The sequence below is a fragment of the Chiloscyllium plagiosum genome, unplaced genomic scaffold, assembly GCF_037043375.1.
Source record: "Chiloscyllium plagiosum isolate Xiang-an unplaced genomic scaffold, Cpla_swu_hap1 HiC_scaffold_3, whole genome shotgun sequence".
Taxonomy (NCBI): domain Eukaryota; kingdom Metazoa; phylum Chordata; class Chondrichthyes; order Orectolobiformes; family Hemiscylliidae; genus Chiloscyllium; species Chiloscyllium plagiosum.
The window spans coordinates 41,080,126-41,104,955 of record NW_028270141.1 but is presented as its reverse complement, the minus strand read 5'-3'; the positions used below and the strand labels follow the sequence as shown (position 1 = coordinate 41,104,955).

Genomic DNA, 24,830 nt, shown 5'->3' with positions numbered 1-24,830 from the left:
GAAGCACTTTCCGAGCGCTGCTCCTTGGTTGTGGATTATAAGACCGTGCGACACAGAATTTATAGCAAAAGATTACAGTGTGATGCAACCTAAATAATATATTGAAAAAGATCTAGATTGTTTGTTAATTCTTTTATCTTTTAGAATGACCATGGTAGTTTCAGTTCTTTCATATGTAAATCCCAGAACTTTTTAAAAGTTATATTCTCAAGTTAGCTTTAACAATAGCTGCCATCTCAGATCAGATAATGCACTGAAGGTGTGAGGTTAAAGTCTGTCTGTGTCCCAATGTTCAGACTGATTCTATTTCTAAAGTGGGATTGACAGAATCTCACATGGATTTATGCAGTACAAATTGCAAGTAGAAATTCACCCCACAAACTATATGTGTGTGCGTGCAGGGGAGACAGAGTGAGTGTGAGCATGTGGGGGTTGGGGTGAGTTGGTGTGGGGGAGGTGTGAGTGTCTGTGAGAGTGAGTGTATGTGTGTGAGTGTAATGGGGTATAAGTCAGTGAGAAGGTGTGAGTGTGGGAGATGTATTTGTGGGCGTATGAGAGAGGGTCTGTGAGAGAGTGTGTGTGTGTGAGAGAGAGAGATAGACAGAGAGATTGTATATTACAGTGGGGTCATCTGTAGTGTGACATGAACCCAAGGTCCCAGTTGAGGCCATCCCCATGGGTACCAAACTTGGCTCTCTGCCTCTGCTCGGCCATTTTGCATTGTTTCCTGTCCCAAAGTCCGCCTCGGAGGATGGTCATCCGAAGGTCCGAGGCCGAATGTCTTGGACCACTGAAGTGTTCTCCGACTGGGTGGGAACACTCTGGCTGGTGCTTGTTGTGCGGTGTCCATTCATCCATTGCTGTAGCCTCTGCTTCAACCTCACAAAGGAAGACTTTAATTTCCTGAAATGTTGTAACTGGCTATAGTTAAAGCTTCTGCTCTACATAATGGTGTATTATCTTCAGTTCAGTAAGATAGATACACTTTGTACAGCTAGAACTAGAAGATATCCCAAGCAATGACCATCCCATCTTTAGCGGAAGATTCAATATGAAAGACTTTTCATGCTATATTTAGAACACAACTTAACTGAACCTTAGGAGCTTGTATTAAATTGTCTTGGTCATTTTTCGCAGCATGGTCTTTTGTGCATTTAGTGCACAACCATGCATTGTGCCAGCATATTCTTGAGTATAAACTGTGAACAAAATGCTATTATGAGATTGGAAAATATACACATGGTGTTGCATAAAAGAACCGTCATATAGGTAAAAAATGATATTTGAAATCATAAAGTTTTCAAAAATGAATCTTGGAGATAAATATCCAGCTGAATCAGAAAAATAGAGCAGCATGCAACCTTGAAAAGTCATATATTTTTCATGAAAAACAGCAAGGCCACTCCCTACAATTCCTGTTATGGACACTTTTTTGCTCTGCAAATACGCTTAACAGCCCACAGGGACAAAGCTTCCTCATCTGTTTTGTACATAACCATTGACTTTCAGTCTTAATATTGCATCCTTCAGCTCTGTGAAGCTCCACTGTGAAAAACAGCATCTTTCACTCTTCAAACATGGATTTAAACTTTAATTGAAGTTAAGTGATCCCGTGTAAACCATAAGCTTCCATTTACTGAGACAAACCATGCTGATACTAGGTGGCAAGAAGCTGCCAGATGACATTACAGAAATCGATTAATGGCTTTACAAAGCCTTTGGAAAATTTGTTGCCTGTTATGAGGAGGAAAGAGACAACAAAAACACCTTTGACTTAACCACAAATGAAAGTCGTATCCTTTAAGATAAACCATGAGAGGATGTTTTCCACCTCTTTAAAGGAACAGTACAAGGACACTGATTAGTGGATAAAGATTCAGGAAATACTGCTCCAGTTTCCTCTGTTCTTAATCTGTGAAGATAATAAATAACTTTAAACCCTCTGGCCTCTTGGCACTGGCAGTTTGTCTAAATGCCTTATGAGCTGAATTTTACCATTAGCCTCTGAAAATCTACCTGCATTGTTGTGATGACAAAAATTGAGCCACTGTATTTTCCTTTTGAATTGGGGCTCTAAATCCCCATAAGCCCTGAAGAAGGGCTTATGCCCGAAACGTCGATTCTCCTGTTCCCTGGATGCTGCCTGACCTGCTGCGCTTTTCCAGCAACACATTTTCAGCTCTAAATCAATAAGCTGTTTCGCTTCTCCCTACCTTCTCTTTGCTTATTATGGAGTAGGGAAATCAGGATCGTTGACTGTACTTTCTTCTTGATTACAGGAAGTTTGATTAAAATTTCAGATTTAAATTTGAGATAACAATTTTCTTAATTTAGTTAGGCAATCTAAGCATCTAAAGGGTGGCCAGTGCAGGAATGGAAAAGAAGGCTACTTTCTTGTGGTTCTCCCAAGGATCCGTTGGCCAACAGTGGAAAACAATAAAGCAAAGCAGGAGAGTGGTAAGGCAGATTGTGAGGGGGATACAAACAGTTTATAGAGAGATATTGATAAGATAAGTAATCACTGTTTGCAAACAAAGCTTTTCACTTTATTTAGGTACATATGACTACAATAACTCAAATGGGCAAAAAATTATCAAATGGAATATAATGTGGGAAAATGTAAAATTGTTCATTTTGGAAGGGAGAACTAAAGAACAGAATATTGTTTAAATGGAGGAAAGCTGCAACACCAAGGACTTGGGGGTACTTATGCATAAAACACAGAAAGCTAGCTCACAGGTGCAGCAGGTAATCAGGTAAGCTAATGGAATATTGCTCCTTATTTCAAGGAAGTTGGAGTATAAAAATAGAGAAGTCTATCTCCAATTATGCAAGATTTTGGTGAGACCACATCTGGAGTACTGTGAGCACTTTTGGTCCCCTTATTTAAGGAAAAATGTCTGGAGGCAGTTAAGAGAAGGTTCACTAGGGTCCTCCCTGGCATGGGGGGGATTATCTCATGAGCAAAGGCTAAACTGTTGGAACTCTACTTACTGGAGATTTGAACAATGAGAAATGATTTCTTGATAGAGAGTGTCAGAATAAAGGTTTATGAATCAGTTCATAATTGTCACCCAGTTGGTTGCCTGACTGTTGCTACTCTTTGGTCTCCTGCATGAGTTCTTATTACAGAAGATAGAGAACTTTTAAATTCTTCTAAAAGAATAATTTCTATGAGCATCATAAATACTTTCAGCCTTTAATGCTCTTTTCCACCTATTAAAATAGTTTTGTTTAACTCTCTCAAACTGAATATAAGTTTGTCCAGGTTGTCTCCTTAAATTTTGAAAGGTCTGCCTGTATGCTTCCAGGACAAATTTTATGCACTTAGAATAGCCCTTTTTACTTCTTCATAATCTCTAAAATCTTCCAACGAGGATGCATAAATATCTTGTGCTTTACCAGTTAATTTATTTTGTATGGGCAATCTCCAGTCTGCTTTTGGTGCCCCCATTTGGCTTGCTACCTACTCAAAAAATGCTTCCACATCCTCCTCTTAACTTTTGTCAAAGCCTGCACAAACTGAACACCTGGCTGAACAAATTACGATGAGGTCTTTCCTCTTCCAAGCTCTCCCAGACTTCTTGTTTAGCTTGCTTAAGTAGCATCATTTATTTAAATTCCCTTTCTTTTGCCTAGTTCCAATATTTCAGGTTGGAATTCTCTTTGAAATTATTTATCTTTTACTGCCCTTTAGAATTCCAGTTCAAGTTCTAAATTTCTTTGAAATTCTATCTCCAATTTTCTTATTTCCAATTTCCTGAACTGTAACTCAATAAGTAGTACAGCCCGGACAACTTATCCTTTTTGGCATTTCCATTAAATTTATAATGTCAGCCTTCTCAGATCACTGGTCAGTTTATTTTCAGTCTGCTGGCTAACTCTAGAGTGTAGCTTTAGTTGTGACCTGCAATAGTACAAGGGAAACTCTGGCACTTGCAAAAAATGTTTAACAATTTCTAGTGCCATATTAAGGATACAAACTTGTTGTCAGGTTACCTCTTCTAAGGCGTGCCAGAATCCAATTCCAGACCTAAGTTGTCGACATTCCAAGGTCCTGGCCTTGAGCCCCCAAATATGTTATGACACACGGATTGTAAGTCAAGCCAAACTATGTTACTACACAGGAATAGCAAGTCAAACCAATTCAGCTCACTATTACTGAATTCACAACACAGTGTGATTAAAACATTCAGTGATCCTGAAATTTGCTCAATTGTTCATAACCAGACTTTACAAATAACAGATCTTGGGCACCATGTTCATAACAAACAAATTAACCATTTACTATGAATAATGTAATTTGAGCAGAACACGGAAACAACAAAATAATCTACTTAATATCTAAGCACAATCTTCTTCAATCATAATTCTGACAGACAGGTACACACACTGTTAAGGGATAATTTATTTTTAAGAAAAGTGTAATTTACCAGTATGGTAACAATTTCAACAATGAATATAGTTCTGTGAAATTCTGTCTCCAATTTTCTTATTTCCAAGTTCCTTCATGAAATGCTGGGATGACAGGTTGTATTATGGGCACACAGGACTGTATATCTTAAAATCATAGAGTCATAGAGATGTACAGCATGGAAACAGACCCTTCGGTGCAACCCGTCCATGCTGACCAATCCAGTCCCACCTGCCAGCACCCGGCCCATATCCCTCCGAACCCTTCCTATTCATATACCCTTTTAAATGTTGCAATTGTACCAGCTTCCACCACTTCCTCTGGCAACTCATTCCATACACATACCACCATCTGCGTGAAAAAGTTGCTCCTTAGGTCTCTTTTATATCTTTCCTCTCTCACCCTAAACCTATGCCCTCTAGTTCTGGACTCCCCACCCCAGGGAAAAGACTTTGTCTGTTTACTCTATCCATGCCCCTCATGATTTTGTAAACCTTGAATTCTGAAGAATTCAATGCAAAGAGCCTCATCAAACCTGTCAAAGTGATGGTCTCAATACTTACCTTAACCTATTTTTCAAATTTAACAATTCAAGTTGTGATTCATGAATTCATACTGAAAAAGAGGTAATAAAAGCATTGAGTTAATCTCTGCTTTGTTTCCTTGTGGATTTATAATCCTGGAGCTGAATAGCATGGAAACAGACCCCACCATCCAACCCGTCCATGCCGACCAGATATCCTAAATTAATCTAGTCCCATTTGCCAGCATATGGCCCATTTCCCTCTAAACCTGTTCTATTCATATACTCATCCAGATGCATTTTAAATGTTGTAATTGTACTAGCCTCCACCACTTCCTCTGGCAGCTCATTTCAGACATGCATCATCCTCTGCATAAAAATGTTGTCCTCAGGTCCCTTTTAAATCTTTCCCCTCTCACCCTAAACCTATGCCCTGTAGCTTTGGACTCCCCCACTTCTGGGAAAAGTCCTTGTCTATTCACACAATCCGTGCCCCTCATGATTTTTTAAACCTCTATAAGGTCATCTCTCAGCTTCTGGCGCTCCAGAGAAAACAGCCCCAGCCTATTCAGCCTCTCCCTATAGCTCAAACCTTCCAACCCTGGCAACATCCTTATAAGTCCTTTGTGAACTCTTTCAAGTTTTGCAACATCCTTCCCATAGTAGGAAGACTAAAATTGCACACAGTATTCCAAAAGAGGCCTAACCTATATCCTGTACAGCCACAACATGATGTCCTAACTTGTATACTCAATGCACTGATCAGTAAAGGCAAGCATACTAAATACGGCATTCACTATTCACTATTAAATAAACTCCAATCTGAAGCCATTGGATGTCAGAAACTGCTTTCATTCTTGTGTCTAATCTGCGGAGAACTCCTGACAATTTGAATCTTCAGATGTAAGAGGCCAGATTTGTGGGGAGTTCTGTCATCTGATCCAGCTAAATGGGAGTTTTTGATATTTAGTTTAATATCTGTGTGAAGTGATCAAAAGGAATTTCATTGCTGAAAATATTACAAGTTTTTCTGTGCAGGATGTGGCCATTTGACCCATCATGCCTGCACCAGCTTGTTAAATAAGTATTATTATCTAAAGCCAGTCTTGCTTTTTCCCCATACCCTTGCACATTATTTTTATCTAAATAATAATCCAATACCTCTTTATTGCCTCAATTGAACCTGCTTTCAGGCAGTGCATTCTATACCCTAATTACTTTGACTGAATAAGTTTTTCCTCACTTCACCCTTGCATCTTTTGAACAATACTTTAAATTTTTGCCCACATGTTCTTATTCCTTTTCTGATTGGGAACTGCTTCTCCCTGTCTAAGCTATACAACCTGCTCGTGAATTTGAAAAACTCTATCAAATCTGTTAGCCTCCTTCTCTCCAAGGAGAAAAGTACCAAATTATTCAATCTATTCTCATAACTGAAGTTCCTTAGCGCTGAAACTATTCTTGTAAACTCCAATGCCATTCACATCCTTCCTGTAAAGTGGCACCCAGACCTGTACACAGTACACTAGCTGAGGTTTAACAAATATTATGTCTTGTACAAATTCAACAATAACTTCTTGCTCTTATTCTGTATGTCTTTATTAAAGACAAGGACATTGTATGCTTTAATTACTGCTTCCTCTAACTTTCTTGTAATTTTCAATGATCTGTGCACATATGCACTCAGGTCCCATTGCTCCTGTACTCTTCTCTTATATTGTCTTTCAAAGTTTTTCCTTCCAAAATACATCACCTCACTTCTCTCACTGAACTCATGACATCTATCCTGACCAATATGTCCTTCTGGTGTTCTACACTTCTGTTCAACAGTTCACAATTCTTCCAAGTTTTGTGTCATCGGTAAACTTTGAAATTATCCCCTGAATATAAAATCCAGATCATTAACATAGTATCAGGATAAGCTAAGGCTGCAAGACCAACCTCTAGGGAATTCCACTACAAACCATCTTCCAGCCGAAAAATATCCACTGACTACTACTCTATTTCCTATCCCTCAGCCAATTTTGTATTCAAGTTGCTACTGACCTTTTTGTTCCATGACCTATAACTTTCCTCTCAAATCTATTGTCTGGCACTGTATCAAATGCCTTCTGAAAATCCATGTACACTACATCAACAGTATTGTCCTCATTGAACTTTGCTGTTACCTCTTCAAAGAAACTTCAGCAAGTTAACCAAAACATAATTTCCCATTTAGAAATCATGTTGATTCTTTTTTAACTCAACCCACTTTTTTCAACATAACTACTATTTTTATCCTGAATAATTGTCTGTAGAAGCTTTCCCACCACTGAAATTAAACTGACTGGTTTATAGTTGCTGGGCTTATCCTTACAATTTTTCTTGAACAGGACGGTAATAATTGCAATTTTCTCATCTTCTGGCAACTCCCCTAAGTCTAGAGAAGACTGAAAATTTGTGGTCAGTGCCCTTGCACTTTCCACTCACTTCCTTAAAATCTTTGGCTATATCTCATTTGGTCCCGGTGTCTTGTCAACTTTGAGTACCAACAGTCTATTTAACAGTTCTGCCCTATTAAATTTGAAGCTGAAAATGTGTTGCTGGAAAAGCGCAGCAGGTCAGGCAGCATCCAGGGAACAGGAGAATCGACGTTTCGGGCATAAGCCCTTCTTCAGGAATCCTTCTAGCGATTTGAACCCTTCTAGCGATTTGAATTTCTTCCTTTGTCATCATAGCATGGGTAGCATCTCTGTTTGATAATGACATTGTAACAACTCATCCATGATCCCTGCTTCCATGTGTAAGTCCTCTTTTTGGTCCATAATCAGCCGTACTTCTTTTACCACTTTTTTTTACTATTTATATGGCCATGGAAGACTTTGGATCACCTCTTTATGTTGGCTGTCAGTCATTTCTTTTAATTGCTCTGCTCTTATTTGCTTTTCACCTTCCCTCTGAAACTTTAGTGTTGTCCTTGGTTCTCTAATTTTATTTTCTACCTATCGCTTGTCAAAAGCTAAATATAAGATGGCAGTGTCTGAACCCCTTATGATGTGTGTGGAATGTGATAACTTTTTTTTGTTTTTACTGTTCCCCACTGATATTGTGAGACTGTTCAACATCCGAGCTTGAATGAGCTACAGTTTTCCTCAGTTAACATTGGGAATACTGTTGCTGTCATCTTCTCGGTCAGTCATAAACTCCTTACTGCTATTCACAGATTCCACCCACACACCGGTCGCAATCTTGGGCTGAACCAGGCTGTTTGCAACCTTTGTGATCCGTTCAACCCTGAGCTGAGATTGCTTGGTGCTGACCAGTGCTGTCTTTGCCAGGCTTCCATTCATGCAAAACTCTGTTCCCTGCTGTATGCATTCTATCCGGCACCACGCACAGTTTGTGCATCTGTCTGTTGACCTACATTGGCTCTAAAACCACAAATGTCTCCAGTTTAAAACTCTGATTTTTGTGTTTAAGCTCATCTTTTAGGTCAGAATTTTAGTTCCATGTCCTAATAGCTTGTCCCTTAGCTTGGTGTTTGTTTATTTTTTTTCCCTTATGCTTTTATGAAGTGTTGTGACTTTTCTTTAACATATTTCATACATTTGGACTTTTGATAGGTCTGTTTAAAATTTTTTTTTGCTTTTCTATCCATTTGTTTAAATCAAAGAAGAGTTTTAAATAAATAAATCAAGTTGCTTTCATTTTAACATTGTCAATTTTTACTTTTTCCCTCCCTACTGCAGCAAAGGAATTTGTATTTTTTAAAAGCAAATTGTTGCCGAGACAAGGAGATTGCTTTCTTTTTACATGTGTGAAAAGGAGAAAAAAACGATATAAGATGTTTCTATTTTGATAGTTGAAGGAAATAGATATCTAAAAAGCAGTATGAAAAGTTACTTGTATTAAGGGAGCACTTACAGCTTTTTCTGGTTTTGGATCATGAATTAATGCTGGACTGTTATGTTTATCAATAGATCCAGAGCAATACATTAATAGAAGAACTTGATTGCATGCTTGCTGACAGATTATTTCCAATAAACCAGTTAGGAAGGTTCAGGGATCATGTGTTCAAATTAGGCCAACTGTGGTTGATGCCTGGTGATTCTGTATTTCCTCGAGGATGTTGGACCAATGGTTTTTGCACAATTTCAAAAAGAGAGCTGAATCAATTTCTGCCTGCAGCACAAATAGCAGAAATAAAAAAATACACATTTAATAAATCAACAATATAAGTCTCCTCTAATAGGTTTGTTTGGAAAATTTCTGAGCCCCATAGATTTTTTTTTGTTTTGTCCTGAATTCACTCTTTAATCATCTGATAAATTACATGGTGGCTGTTTATGGCATGATGAATCACGATGCTTAGGGCATTTTAGCTGTGTGGAACAGCATTGGCAGACCAGCTAGCCTTTCCCTAACCTATTATTTTAATTTATTTATATCAGTGAGAAGAATGTAATTAGTCTATACTATGCTGTTCTTCTTTGTACAATAGTTCTACAAACTACTTCCCAGGGGCGGGTCTTGTTGTCTGCATGCATATGTAGACTGTACATTTTTGTTAGTTTGTGAGGTGATTTTAGGTATTTTTAAACTTAATCCAAAATTTGAACAAAAACAGAAATTCCCAGAAAACCTCATTTCATCTGACAGCATCTGTGAGGAGAAATCAGAGTTAATGTTTTGGATGAGGACCCTTCCTCGGAACTGATGGCAACTTGGGAAATGTTGATTTTTATGCAGTAGATAAGGTGGGGTAAAGAGTAAACGATAAGGTAGAGATAGAGCCCAAAGAGAGAGAACAACAATTGGCCTGACAAAGGAATGGATAGTGATCAGGCTGGGAGGGTGAATAGCTACTAATGGGGACTGTTAGTGGCTAATAATGGGTTGTGTGTAAATAGACCATGTGATAACCAGGCCTTGTGTGTTGGGGTTGGTGTTGGGATAAGGACATAGAAGAACCCAGGCCCGAAAATTGTTGAATTCAGTATTGAGTCTAGAAGGTTGTAGAGTTCCAAGTGGAAAACAAGGTGCTGTTCTTTCAGTTTGCGCTGAGCTTCGCTGGAGCATTGCAGCAAGCCTGAGACAGAGATGTTGGCTGGGGAACATGGTGGTGTGTTTGAGTGGCAGCCAACTGGAAGCTCATGGTCTTTTTTGCGGACAGAATGTAGGTGTTCTGCAAAGCGGTCATCCAGTCTATGCTTCGTTTCCTCGTTGCAGAGGTTTTTGTTTTAGTTTCCCTCATTTAAATCTTACAGACATTGGAGAGTGTTGGCTTCATGAATTTACATTGATAAGATTGAGTCCCTTACTTCTGTGCTAGAATCTTCAATACAGATATTTGTGAACAGAAGGGTTAGAGCATGGAATGTTTGTCGAATAGTAAGCATACAAAAGCAGTAAACTTAAAAATTCTAATGTGTGAAGTGGACCTAAACCTTTTGCCAGCTGTCCGTTCAGTTGTTTAATGGTTCCACAGCTTTCCTTTGAAATGTTGCGTGGGGAAGATTGATATTTAAGAATGGGTTAATGAATATATACTAAACTTGCCTCCATTTTGTAAAATGTAGTTAATAGTACAAAGATTAACAATTTAAGTTAATTTGCTTTTGTGACCTTTGAACAGTTGTCTCTCTCTCAATCTTGAATATTTTTCAATCAGATTTGATGATTGCCAACTTTTAAAGGAAATGCTAATGCCCAAACTATTTTATACTGGTTATCTAGGAGCCTTGAAGTTAACTTCATGATTATGTTTACCAGTATATTTTTAACATCACAGAAAGAATTATTTAGTTGTTCCCATAAGAAATCCTCATGTTGGAAGAGGCTTGATCTCTGACTAACCTTTAAATAACCTTTTTCAGATGCATTACCTAATAGAGAACACTACCTTTTTTACAAACAAGAGTTCATCTAAACCAAAGATTATAGTTTTCATATAGATTCTCTTTAAAATGGAAATGTTATCTCTACTCAGGAACTGAATTAGCCCACTATCTAACTTTGCACAAGACTGGAAAAGCAAAACATGACCAAGTACATACATACTGCTGAAGTTCAAATTCAACCATGTCTGTCCCCTGAAAGGATATGCACCTGCATTTAATGTTCCTGGGGGTCTTCTTAAATGAAAATATATCCTGTGACCAATTGTAGGTAGCACAATGAAAATTTGATTTGATTGTAAAGTAGTGAATAAGTCACGAATACAATTGAGTAATTATCTTTGTTTTAAAGAAGCAGAATGATCAGTTGCTTAATGTGAATTCTTCTGACCTCAGCTAAAGTGGATGAATGCTTAATAAATTGTGAAGCTCCCAAATGATACAACTGTGATTGACCTGAGTTTCTTTCAAGTTGAAAACTTTAACTAGAGAGTTAAACAAAATACTGTGGATGTGGGATTGCAAGTTTGAAAGTTAGATCAGGCAGTAACAGAGAGAGAAACAGGTAAGGTTTCAGGCTCATGGCTTTTCAACAGAACTGGAAAAGGTTGGACATGTAATTGAAGAAGTGAAAGTGTGGGAAAATGAACAAAAGGGAAAGATCTGTGATCGGGTCGAATACAGCAGTGATTAAATTCAAAAGGATCAGAGTCCTACATGACCTCATTTTGACTTTGATAAAAACCATTTCACTACTATAGCAGTGAGAGAAACCTAACTCAAAGATTCAAATCACCACTGCCTCCAAGTTCCTGCTGAACCTCTCTCATTATCCTGACACAGAAATATATTATCAAATCTTTAGCATTGTCCAGTCAAAGTAATGGAACTCCCTCACTAACAATATTACAGTAGCACCAAATGAATTGCAATTGTCAAGTAAGTGACTCTCATTTTTCCCAATGACAATTATGAATAGATAATAAGTGGTGGCTTTGTCAGCTAGGCAGACACCACATCAACAAATATTAACAAGAGTATGAGTGGAGATGAAAATTTCTGTGGAAATTTGAGGAATTCTACTTTTTTTTGTTTTTTTAACTCTGCCTGGCCTGGTGAGCCATCACTCAGCACCTCTTTCTTTAATCTGCTGTCAATCTGACATGCTTTGGGAGATTGGGAGATGCAGAGGTTGAACTTTCCATGTGAAACCTGCAGAGTACATTCCTCTTTTGGACCATCCTCTTGGTGCCCTTGGAAGGCATAGTTGGAGAGAAATGGAGCTGAGACAATTGGGCTGAAAGGAGAGGATCTTATTACAATGCTTGTATTGGTGAGCGGGCAAGCCTCAATATTTTCTATTAACATGGAATATGGAAAGTTTAGCTGAAACCTTTGCATGTACGTAACATTTTACAAAGTACTCCAGAAACAGATTTTCATACTTGTATTAATATATGTTGATATATAGACAGATATAACATGTTATAAATGTTACTAGGTTGATTTATTGCTGTATTCTGTTTGCTAGTGTCTGGACTAATGTTAATTTGAAATTTTAAAATCTATACTTTCATTTACGGGATGTGGACATCACTGGCATGGCAAGTATTTGTTGTACATCACTAACTGCCATTGACTATGTGACAGTGAGTTAAAATGTGATCTAATTGGAAAATAATTAGCAACGCACTGCCATAATCCTTTGCTTTACATGTACATAACACAATATGGTCATGTTTTTTGTTATTATGGACTTGATCCTGTCCTACATGCACTGTCTGCATTGAATGTTGAAATTCTGAGGTCACTAGAATTTTATGTAATTGCATTGGTTCTTCATAGTAATGGAAGGTAAACAAAGGGAAAACTAATATTTATACCCACTTGAAGTCTAATAACTTGACTCATTTGAAATGCCATCAACATCTGTATTTCGCTACAAATCAGAAAGTGTAATAATCACACAATTTCTTGTTCAGAATTTTGCAGACATTTTTGTTTTTGGCAGTTAACTTTTTGATCTTTTTGTCTTTTAACCACTGTCATCCCTGATATAGGCAAAGAGCTTGTTAATGGTGAAAAAAAGTATATATTTCTATTTTATTTACCTCTGGTCAAGATACGTAGCCCCAGTTGCCAACTTGGACCAAGAAATAATGTGCAATTTCTGACCTGACAACATGCAGGTATACACTCAGGACAGCACCCACATTGTACTAATTTAACATTCCCACCTACCTGGCTGGATATAAGCCTGAAAGCCAAGGTGAGAGGATCATGTTTTAGCCCAGTTCTTTCTTCTAGTTTTTTGTTTTTTTTATTTACTTTTATGCTCCAATTTATTATAATTTCTATTTTGTACCACTTTGTTTCAAAGTTTTGAATTTATAATTTTTAACATCAATTTTCAGTAGCATTCACCAAAAATGATTCTCACCCATGACACAATATCTAAAAATGGCCGATAAAAGAACACAGAGTCAATAATTGGTTTAAAAGGGTGTGTAAGATGAAATATTTCAAATTTTCACTGGTAATGCATTTGAGTCTTACAATGAAAAATGAAATTTTGCCGCAAGCAACTTAGTAAATCCTGTACTTGCAGGATTGAGAAGTTAATGTGCATTGAACTGAATCATCAGATGTACTGTAATTTGTTATCATTTCTATCAGATTTAGATTTGTTGATATTTAAAATAATTGAGGGAGTTTGTGATTTGGCTATCATTTACTTACTGAATACTTCGAGAAAATTATATACTTAACAAATCTTGGTACTAAAATATGACATGAGTATCCAATACTTTGATTTTCCCATGGATAGCAATTAAATTTAAACAGTATAATTTTCTCATTTGTTTATCTGGCTATAAACTACTGCCTTTACCTGATTGTACCACACCCAACATCGCAACGACTTTGAGCAACTGCTGAAAGATGAAGATAGCAGCATTGCCTCTATTCGTGACACACCTAAAAGAAAATATAAGATTCAAAGTATGCCTTAGTTTGAATGAAATTTTTTGTTTTTGAAAAGCTTCATTAAAATTTTTGGAGTTAAAAAAGTGCAGTTTGAGTATTGGAATTATAGATTCTGAAATATAAACAGTACTTATATTTATGGGACTCTATCATTCTTGGAATTTGCTTACTGACCTATACAAACTTTGTGCAGCCATTAGGAAGGACTCTCAGCTCAGGATGCAGGGATCAAGAATCACCATTTTCAAAGCTCACCTTAACTGTTTTGACATAGGATCTATTCATAGTCCTTCGATGAAAACGGTGACTGCTTTGAGAAGTGCTGTGATATAAATGCAGCAGATTTGCAACCATTTTCTTGATGGATAGGAGGTTGAATTATGAGGGTGTATCCAATTTTCAAACATTTAAAATTAAGGAGAAAAACTACCACAATGCGAAAGACAAAAGGCAAAGTGGACAAACATTTCAAAAGGAAGTACAACTGAATTTAGTGTTATTGGAAGATGAAAGTAAAATAATTAATTTTTTTCTTCTGCCCAATATTTTTGTTGGATGTTCTTTTCAAGGCCTGTTAATATTTTAGGCCTGGTACTTTTCCTTCTCTTCATCCTGATTTTTAAAAAAGATTTCATTAATTATTCTCATAGTTTTATCACAAGTAAGTACCTAAAGGCAACAGTGTAAAATACCATAGTGGCAAATATAAGTAATTGGCTGCTACTAATGAATCCTTATTGGAGGGGATGGCCACAAGTTGCTTATAAAATCATCTACTATTTTGCTTATGACTTGGCTTCCCTCACCTATGATTTCATTTAATTCTTGGCTCAAGATAATATGCAGAATTTTCCCAGGGAAATGCAAGGACTGACTTTCTCCATCATAGCAGCATTTTTGGTGATGATGCTGGCAGTTTTGGCAAGTATGTATATAGAAATCCTACCCTTGGAAGACTAGTCTGAACCTGTAATTACCTGCATTCTTTATTTATCAGTCATTCACTGCCCTGTTTCTGATTCTGATTTTATTGTTTATAGGCTCTGTTGCATCATGCACTAAATTGCACTTTTGTGTGTGATTTTCGATGGGTGTTTCCATTTCTTTAATATATGTAGGCATTGTAGTGCACAGCCTATTATGTATCCAGAAGAGATCTGGAGATAATTAAAGCTTTTCCAGTGAGGAAACTGAGCACAATTCAATGTAATAGGAATTTAAACTTTATTCAGATTGATAAACTGCAATTGTATCATTGGTTATGATCAATGAGTGAGCAAAAAAGATTAACTTTGCAATTCAATTGATGTTCTATTTTGTAGAGTTGAGGATATTGTGGCTTAATTGTTATGGTACTGTACCAGTATCTGGAGGTTGTATATTTAAATCCCACAATGGCAATTTGGAAAATTTAAATTAATTCATCTTGTGATTTGTTGGCTAGCAGCAGATAAAGAGAACATGAAACTGCTTTTCAGTAAAAGCTAACTGGTCCAATCATGTCCTTTAGGGATAGGAACATTGCATCTTTACCCAGTGTGTTTCCAGTCCTGCACTGTGTGGTTGACTCTTTATAAAGTCATTGGTATCTTTTTCATTTGTCCTATTTGTAATTTTTCTTGCAGGTGAAAATTTCCCAACCATATGTTGAAAGATTAACATAGATTTTTAAAGTGTTTGTGATACTTTTTTTTCAGAGTTTGTCTTGTAATGCTACCTATATGTGGATAGCTTGTTTAAAAATATTCTAAACTGCTAAACATGCTTAAAATGGGAGATAAAGCTCAGTGGAATTAATTTAATTTCAAAATTTTCCTCCTTTCATTGTTATATTTATTAATAAGGCAGTTGTTTGATATTTATTGCTGTCATGAAGATTCTTGGGTACCGTCTCCCTGTCTGCTGTAACACCATTTACAGGAGTCTCTCTGCTTTAATTAGTGGAGAGTCCTGTTGCTCTGAGATCTGGTAGCCTTGTTTCTTGAGATTTGAAAGACTCTTAATTTGGGGAGCATTTTACTCTCTGTCAAATCCACCCCCAATGTAAATGTATTGCTCCAAATGTGTCATATAGTTGGTAGTGAAGGAGGGATAGAGAACTCTATTCGCAAATCTCTTGTGTGAGCAAATAAGATTTTTCTTCGAAGACCTGAAGTGTAACTGACTAAAATATAATACATGTAAAAGAGAAACCTTGGAACAAATTAAACAGCCATTCTCTTTGCATGGACAGGACTCAGGTAACATTCTAAGGTTTGCAGTTTAGGGCAAAAGGGAAAGAAGGACAAGCCTATAATCAGGGGCTCAGGTTCACAGTAGGACAAGGACAGAGGGCCTGGCTCACAGTGCAGGACAGCTTCGGCTAACTGAATAAAGTTCTTAGGGAAAGCCAAGGTTATAGTAAGTGTGAAGACTTTTAGATTAGGACAGGAAGAGGGTAAAAGACAAGGTGTTCGGTGTAGGACAAGATCAGCATAAAAGGCCAAGCTGGAGAGTGCACTACAGGATTAGGTTAAAGCACAAGGCTAAGGTGAGGACTGGGTTACATGGACAAGGCTCACAAGATAGGATAGAGTGAAAGGCCAAGGCTCATGGTGTAGAACAAGGCTGGTATAACAGCTTCCATCTTATAGTGCCTTTAACATTACCATATCAAACAAAATGCAATGAAGAACCACACAAAACAGAAGTTCAAGACAGATATTAGATTAGATTCCTTACAGTATGGAAACAGGCCCTTCGGCCCAGTATGTACAGTTTAAAGGAGCATTTTCTATGAAGGGAGAGGTAACAAGACAGGGAAGCTTAGGAATGGAATTTTAGAGCTTAGGTGCTAGGCAAATGAAGGCAGAACCAACGGCAGTGGAACAATTAAAATTGGGGATTGAAACTGTGAAGAATTGGAGTAGTAGAGAGTTATTAGAGTTATTGAGCTAGGAAGGTTAGAGATAGGGAGAGTTGAGGCCACTTAGAAATATGAAAACTGATGACAAATGAATGTAGTTAGTGGATGAAAGGGACTTGGTGTGAATTGTAACATGGATTTTGGATAAGTTCAACTTGAAGTGGATAAATATCCAGGGTTCACAATGCAGTAACAGGACTAAGATAAAAAAACAATGATCAAATGTCCAGAACAGCAGGTGGGTGAAAGGGTTAAAGGCTATAACTGAAGGAGTACAGAATAATTTGCCAAAAAACAAATAATTTTATTAAATACACAATTACAAAAAAAAATCAAAGTTGAAAAAAAATCTAACACTAAAAATAAATGATAGTTTATTTTAAACACGATGGCTTGGCAAATGTGACTATAGACCTCAGATTTTGACATCGCATAAATTAAAAAATGATTTGATTTTAAAAAATGTCCTACACACATTAATTTTGTGCAAAATACTGTAGTTTTTTCCAGTTTTTCTCAAAACACCTTGCACATTTTATTTTTTTGAGTGCATTTCTCCTTTGATGCCTGTTCGAAAAATCTATGTTCTTTGTAGTTTTGTAATTAGTTCCAGTTACATGAAGTAGGAGCAAATTACTGTAGATGCTGGAATCTTTATTGGAAACAACAAATGCTGGTGATCACAGCAGGCAATATGGCCTACTCTACATTGGAGAAAGCAAACGCAGACTGGGTGACTGCTTTGCAGAATATCTCCAGTCGGCACGCAGCATAACCCAGACCTTCCCATAGCCGGTCATTTTAATATAGTGTCCTGTTTGCATGCCCACTTGTCTGCTCTCAGCATGCTGCAATGATTCAGTGAATCACAGCGCAAACTGAAGGAACAACATCTCATCTTCAAACGAGGCACTTTACAGCCTTCTGGACTTAATATTGAGTTCAACACCTTCAGATTGTTAATTAACTCCTATTTCTTCCCCTTCTAGCTTTACTTGTTACATTCTTCCATGTCTTCTTTTAGCTTTACTTGTTACATTCTCTGTAATCATGTCCTCTGTCCCCTGCCTCCACCCCTGTGAGACTGACTGCTCTTTCAAGTCTGGCAGGCAGACATACCATTGTTCTACCATTCCGATCCACTTAATCTAAACTATCAAGATTTGGAGATGGCAGTGATGGACTGGGGTGTACAGAGTTAAAAATCACACAACACCAGGTTATAGCCCAACGGGTTTGTTTGCAAGCACTAGCTTTTTGATCGCTGCTCCTTCATCAGGTGGTTGTGGAGTATCAGATCATAAGACATGGAATTTATAGCAGAAGTTTACAATGTGATGTAATTGAAATTATATATTGAAAAAGACCTGGATTGTTTGTTAAGTCTCTCATCTTTTAGAATGAACATGTTGGTTTCAGTTCTTACATATGTAAATCGCAGAATTTTTTTAAAGTTACATTCTCAAGTGAACTTTAACAATTGGTGTCATGTCGGCCCAGATAATGCATTGAAGGTGTGAGGTGCCCTGTGTGAGACTCTCTGTGCCACAATGTTCAGACTGATTCTAATCTAAAGAACGGATTTACAGAATCTTATATGGATTCATGCAGTTTTTGAACAAAATAAAATGTAATTCTGCAAGTATAAATTCACCCCACAAACTTATATGTGTGTGCGTGCATGTGAGTGGGTGTGGGTGTATGTGGAGGGGGGATTAAGAGTGCCTGTGAGAGGGTGTCTGTATTTGTGTGTGAGTGTAAAGGGGTATAAGTCTGTGAGAGGGTGTGTATGTGAGTGTAAAGTCTGTGAGTGTGGGAGTGTATGTGCAAGCGTTTGAGAGAGACCTTGTGTACGATCGTGGCTCATCTGGCTTCAGTTTGTGGCTTCAATGTAGCTTCAACTCCACTTTCTTGCCATCACTGGTACCCATTGAGTCCCTTATTAGGCATTTATCTATGTACTGCCTTAAAAGTATTAAGAAACTGTGCCTCCACTATTCTCTGGTGAAGAGAATTCCACAGTAACAACCTTCAGAAAATAAATTTCCCTTGCCTCTGTCTTAAATGAGAGAACGCTTTCTAAATTCTGTGCCCCAATTCATATCTCTCCCACAAGGGGAAACATTCTTTCAGCCTATGTTACCTTTAATTTTTCCCATTGTTGCTGGAGCTCTGAGATCTCTGCACATCAGTGACTCTCAGAATGAGAAGTTGTTTGTGTCTACAGGCTGATTAGCTTGCTTGGACCCTCTGCATAACCCACAGATTACAGAGACATTGCTTTCAGCACGTATTCCGTAAGGTTCCCTCGGGATCTTTGTATGGTTTAATAAGGTCCCCTCTCATTCTTATCTCCATTGGATACAGGCCTGGCATGTATGGCCTTTCCTCATAAGATAACCTCCTCATCTTGCAAATCTGTCAAGCAAATCTTCTCTGAACAGCTTTAAATGCAATCATGTCATTTCTTAAATAAGGCAACTAAAATTGTACACAGTAATCTAAATGTGGTCTCAAATGCCCTACACAACTGTAGCAAAACTTCTCTACTTTTATATTTCATTTGAAATAAAATGGTCCTTTTCCCTTCCTAATCACTTGCTATTACTAGCTTTTTATGAAGCATGTAACAAGACATCCAACTCTCTCTGACTCAGAGTTCTGTAATCTATCTCCATTTAAATAATATGCAGCTTTTTTATGCTCCCTGTCAAAAGTGCAACAAGTTCTGTTTTCCCATATTATAATCCCATTTGCAACTTATTACTCACTCCCTTCATCTATGTCCCTTTGCCAACCCCTTGTGTTTTCTTCACAATTTATTTTCCTACCTATGTCATCAGCAAATTTAGCAACTATACAGTCAGCCCTTTTATTCAAGTCATTGTTATAAATTATAAATAGCTGAGAACCCAGCACTGATCTGAGTAGCATTTCTTTCATTTGATCTTGTCAACTTTAAAATTATCATTATTTATATTTATTCTGTTTCTTGTTTGCTAAGCATTCCTCTGTCTGTGGGAATGTTAACCCCAACACCATGAGTTGTTATTTTATTAAGCAACCTTGATGGATCTCAAATGTAATCCAAGAACATCATATCCATAGCTTCCTCTTTATTTGTATTGCTTCCACAAAGAACTGTCAATAAATTTCCCTTTCTTCATAAAACTTTGTTGACTCTGCATTGAGATTTTCTAAATGTGCTGGCTATAACCTCCTTAGCAATAGACCTGAGGCATTTTGTTTAGCGTTATAAAGTTATACAGCATGGAAACAGACTCTTCGGTCCAACTACTCCTCCATGCCAACCAGGTTTCCTAAACTGAAGAAGTCCCATTTGCTAGCATTTGGCTTATATCCCTCAAAACCTTTCCTATCCATGTATCTGTTCAAATATCTTTGATCTAACCAGAAGCACCTCGACAAAGCAACCCCATGCAAAGATTGCCGGAACAAGACACAGCAATGCCCCCCTCACTCTGAGTGTTTGCATACTCTTGCCAGTTGCATTCTGTGCTGGAAGTACTTAGGCCTAGCTTTTATAGTATAAGGACCTGCCCTGTTACAAAAACCAGATCTAACCAGGAGAGATAACGTTTCGGGCATAAGCCCTTCATTCAGGAATGAAGGGCTTATGCCCGAATCATCAACTCTTCTGCTGTTCGGATGCTGCCTGACCTGCTGTGCTTTTTCAGCACCACACTTTTTGACTCTGATTTCCAGCATCTGCAGTCCTAACTTTCTCCCAAATCTAACCAGTTTACTTAATTAGATTAAGTAGCTACAGCACTAGGTGAGCTTATTTAAACTTTCCTTAGGCCGGAAAGAAACAAAATACAACCCTTAAATGTCTACCTTTCCTTTACCTTTAGATTTTTAAGAATGCAAAAGATTAAGACTTATATGCTTAAATTCTACATTTAGCTCAATTCCCAATATTTGCATATTCTTGCCAGACACACTGCTGGGAGCACGTAAGGGATGGATGGATGGAATGATGGAACTGGCCTGTAGCTTCCTGGTTCCTGCCTCCCTATCACATATAGATATGCTGTTTTTTAATCTGAAAATTACAGAACACCTCAAAATGCTGGCAAGGCCATCAAGAGTCATCTTACTGCCCTTTTTCCAAATCCAGAAATAAACTTTAAACTTGATTCAAATGAACTAATACTACTTACTGGAAATCATTTCCACACAGACTGAAGTGTTTGTAAATGCATTGTTACTAAATTTCTGTTTTTTTGTACTTGATATTTTTTATTGTAATAGAACCATTAGAATATTAGGTATTGCAGTAGATTATTTTGTGACCAGTTCCTGTTCGATTACACCTGCATGTCACACATCTGGCCATTGGGCTTCTGTTTTTACAGAAAAACAAATGAAATTTGAGAATGCAATCCCAGAGCACTATAAGCAATGCTTTGATTGTGAACACTCATTCAGAGTTGTTTTTAAATTTGTTCTTTAAGAACATAAATAAGAACAGGAGTTAAGACCATTCAGCCGTATGGGACTGCTCTGACAATCAATGAGATCATGGTTGACTTTCTATTTCAAAATCATTTCCTGCACCATCCCTGTATCACTCAATGTTTTTAACATGTACAAATTTGTCGCTCCCTTTCAGATAGTCAGTGATTGAGCCTTCAAAGGCCTCTGGAGTAGAGAATTCCAATGATCACCATTATCTGAGTGAAGAAATTCCTCCATTCAGTCCTGAATAGCCTGACCTTATTCTGAGATGGTCCCCCTTAATTTTAGGCCACTTCCAAGCCAAGGAAAATTGAATTGTGAATTTTATTTTGAAGCTTGAGAGTTTATACCAATGAACAGGAATTGGAGTTTTTTTTTAAAGTATGAACATACAGTCAAGGAACAAAAGTAGGACGCTTGGCCCTTTGAGCCTGTTCGGGTGCCATTCGATAAGAACATGGCTGATCTGATATTATACTCAGCCTTGCATTTTCCTGATATTCTTGAAATCAAGAATCAAGATTTTACTCATTGCATGATTCACAATGAAACAATGGTATTTTATAACATTCTACTTTTCAGACTTGGTTTGGTTTTAGATGAAGTATTTTACAATAATGCATTTCCTTTCTGAAAAATGTCAGATGCTCAGTGTCTGGATTTCAATATTCTTTGCTTTGAACTGCAGGATTACAGGAATATGTAGAAGCTGTTTCGTTCCAACATTTCATTCGGACCAGAAGCCTCATTAGCCTTGAAACAATTAATAGGCATTTAGTCTTTACTCCAACGAAAGTGGAAGCAGACAATGTTGAGGTGAGATTTATTTTCTAAGTTTGAAACTATCATAAGAATATTCATCTATATTGTAGAAACTGGCTCATTTGCAAGTAAGTGGCTTGACTTACTAATCTTTGTCTAGTGATTTACACAGGACATCATAATTTTGTGGTCATTGGTTTTCCAAACTTTCAAAGAAGTTTAAGTTCCAATGAAATGAATTTCTTTTATTCACTTGTGGGACATGGGCATCACTGACTAAGCCAGCATTTACTGCCCTTCCCAAGTTGCCCTTGAGAAGGTGGTGTTGAGCTGCATTCTTGAACCACTACAGTCCACGTGCTGTGGGTTGATCCGCAATGTTGTTAGGGAAGGGGTTCCAGAAGTTTGTCCTAGTAACAGAAAAGGAATGGCGATATATTTCCAAGTAGGATGGTGAGTAGCTTGGAGGGGAACTTGCAGGTGATGGTATACCAATGTATGTGCTGCCCTTGTCCTTTTAGATGGAAGTGGGTTTGGAAGGTGCTGTCGAAGGATTTTTGGTGAATTTCTGCAGTGCATCTGTAGTAATGGAATATAGAAATATGTTTTAGGAATTTGGAGCTGGTAATACCTCACAATGAGGAGAGGGATGAAAAGCAAGTTAATGCCCATGTGAACAATGGGTAAGGAAGTCTTTATTTGGCAGGAGGATCTGGAGAGGGGATACATAGGTTTACAAAGTGAAGTAATGTGGCTGCATTACAGGGCGACTACTTGGGTAATGATACCTGAATTGGTCCAGGAAGAGATACAGTATACAATTGAGGAAACAAACCAATAAGAAGCATGGAGAAAACTGAGAGACTGGTGTGTGCTCTCTTTCACTTCTGCCATATCTGACTCTACCTTGCAAGCTGAGGGATTCTCCATACATTGTATGGACCACATGGCATCCTTGGGTAAGGCAAAGGGTGAAGGTGTATGCTTCGTGCTCAGACATGCCACCCCCCCGTCTAGAATACCTTGCAGTAAAATGCTACCCCTCCTATCTGCTGTGCATGCATATTCACTTCTGCCACCATGACAGCAGTCTACATTATTACCTCAGGCAGATGTAAAGAATGCCCTGGATAAAAGTTATACTGCCACAAATGAAATTCCCTAAGGCCTTATTCATAATGGCTGGTGACTTCAACCAGGCCAAATTCAAGAGGATGCTGCCTAAATATCACCAACACATTTCTTGCCCCACTGTAGGACTAAACATCTTGACCACTGCTACACAACCACTATTGCACCATTCCCCATCCACACTTCAGAGAACAAGATCACAATGCTGTGTTCCTTCTCCCAGTCACAGTATCGTTCACAGAAAGTAATACAATGCTAGTTCAAGGCAGTGGAAGAGCATCTCTGGGACTGCTTGTAGTTGGTGGACTGGGCCATATTCATGTACTCAGCGTAGGAGTACGTCACCACTGTCACGGATGCCATTAGCAAATGCTCGAGGACTGTGTGCCAATAAAGTCAATCTGGCTGTTCCCCAAACAGAAACCTGGATGAACTGGGAAATCCACTGTCTACTGAAGACAAGGCATGCAACATTCAAGTCGGACGACCCAGACCTATACAGAAAATCCAGATGTGACCTCCGCAAAGCCATCAGAGATGCCAAGAGGTAGTACAGGACTAAGAGGCCCAAACCAACTATATGGATAACTGCCACCTGTGGCAAGGTCTAAACAACAAAATTGAATATAACATAGAGCAAGATAGTGGACAAAAACACATCCTTCCCTGATGCTCTCAAATGCTTTCTTTGCTCGGTTTGAGCAGAATGCCAGTAGCACAATGTCTACTGCCCCGACAAATCCGGACACACCTGTTTCCTCCATCACTGCTACAGATGTCAGATCATTCTTTCTGAAAGTCAACTCAAGGAAAGTGACGGGCCAGGACAGAGTCCCCAGCCTTGCACTTAGATCCTGGCAGAGATATTCACTGACATCTTCAATCTCTCCCTTCCATAAGTCAAAGTCCGCACATGCTTCAAGAAGACCACATCATCCCAGTACCAAAGAATGTGCATGCAATGTGCCTTAATGACTACTGCCCAGTGGCTCTGACCTCCATAATCATGAAGTGCTTCAACAGACTGGTTATGACCATGCAAGGACTGCCACAAACACTACGTAGGACAAATAGGAAGAAGGTTAGCCACCAGGATACACGAACACCAGCTAGCCACAAAAAGACACGACCCTCTCTCCCTCGTAGCCCTACACACGGATGAAAAAAACCACCATTTCGACTGGGACAACATATCTATCCTGGGACAGGCTAAGCAAAGACATGCCAGAGAATTCCTGGATGCCTGGCACTCCAACGCCACAACGCCATAAACAAATGCATAGATCTAGATGCCATCTATCAACCCCTCAGAAAATGAACAGGAAATGACATCACCACAAGCCCCAGGAACCCCATCCAGGAAAAAGATATAAATAGAAAGCAGGAGACAACAGCTTCGCTTCACTTGGAGGTCGCCACTGATGATGTTACCTAACCAAGTAATAAACGATGATGTTACAGCTCAGTGAGCAAACCTACACCCCCCTGGTTATGACCCACTTCACTTCGAGCCTCCCAGCCTACTCATCAACTACAGCTTCACCTTCAATGCCATACTCCCCTCTAGACTGATCTCAAAACTCCAAGATCTAGGTCTTGGCTCCGCACTCTGCAACTGGATCCTCAGCTTCCTGACCCATAGATCACAATCAGTGAAGATAGATAATAGCATTTCCTCCAAGATAACCCTCAACACTGGAGCCCCCCTGCGTTCTCAGCCCCCTACTGTACTCCCTGTAAACTCACGACTGT

General features: G+C 38.3%; 1 protein-coding gene across 2 annotated transcripts in view; it reads left to right on the top strand.

Annotated features, from left to right (window-relative positions):
• The window catches only part of tsnax (translin-associated factor X), a 66,827-nt gene that overhangs the window by 29,451 nt on the left and 12,546 nt on the right, over positions 1-24,830 (top strand). For both annotated transcript variants that reach the window (XM_043680115.2, XM_043680108.2), the window contains one exon: positions 21,874-22,001. In XM_043680115.2, the coding sequence (XP_043536050.2) occupies positions 21,874-22,001 (128 nt within the window). The remainder of the gene's footprint in view (positions 1-21,873; positions 22,002-24,830) is intronic.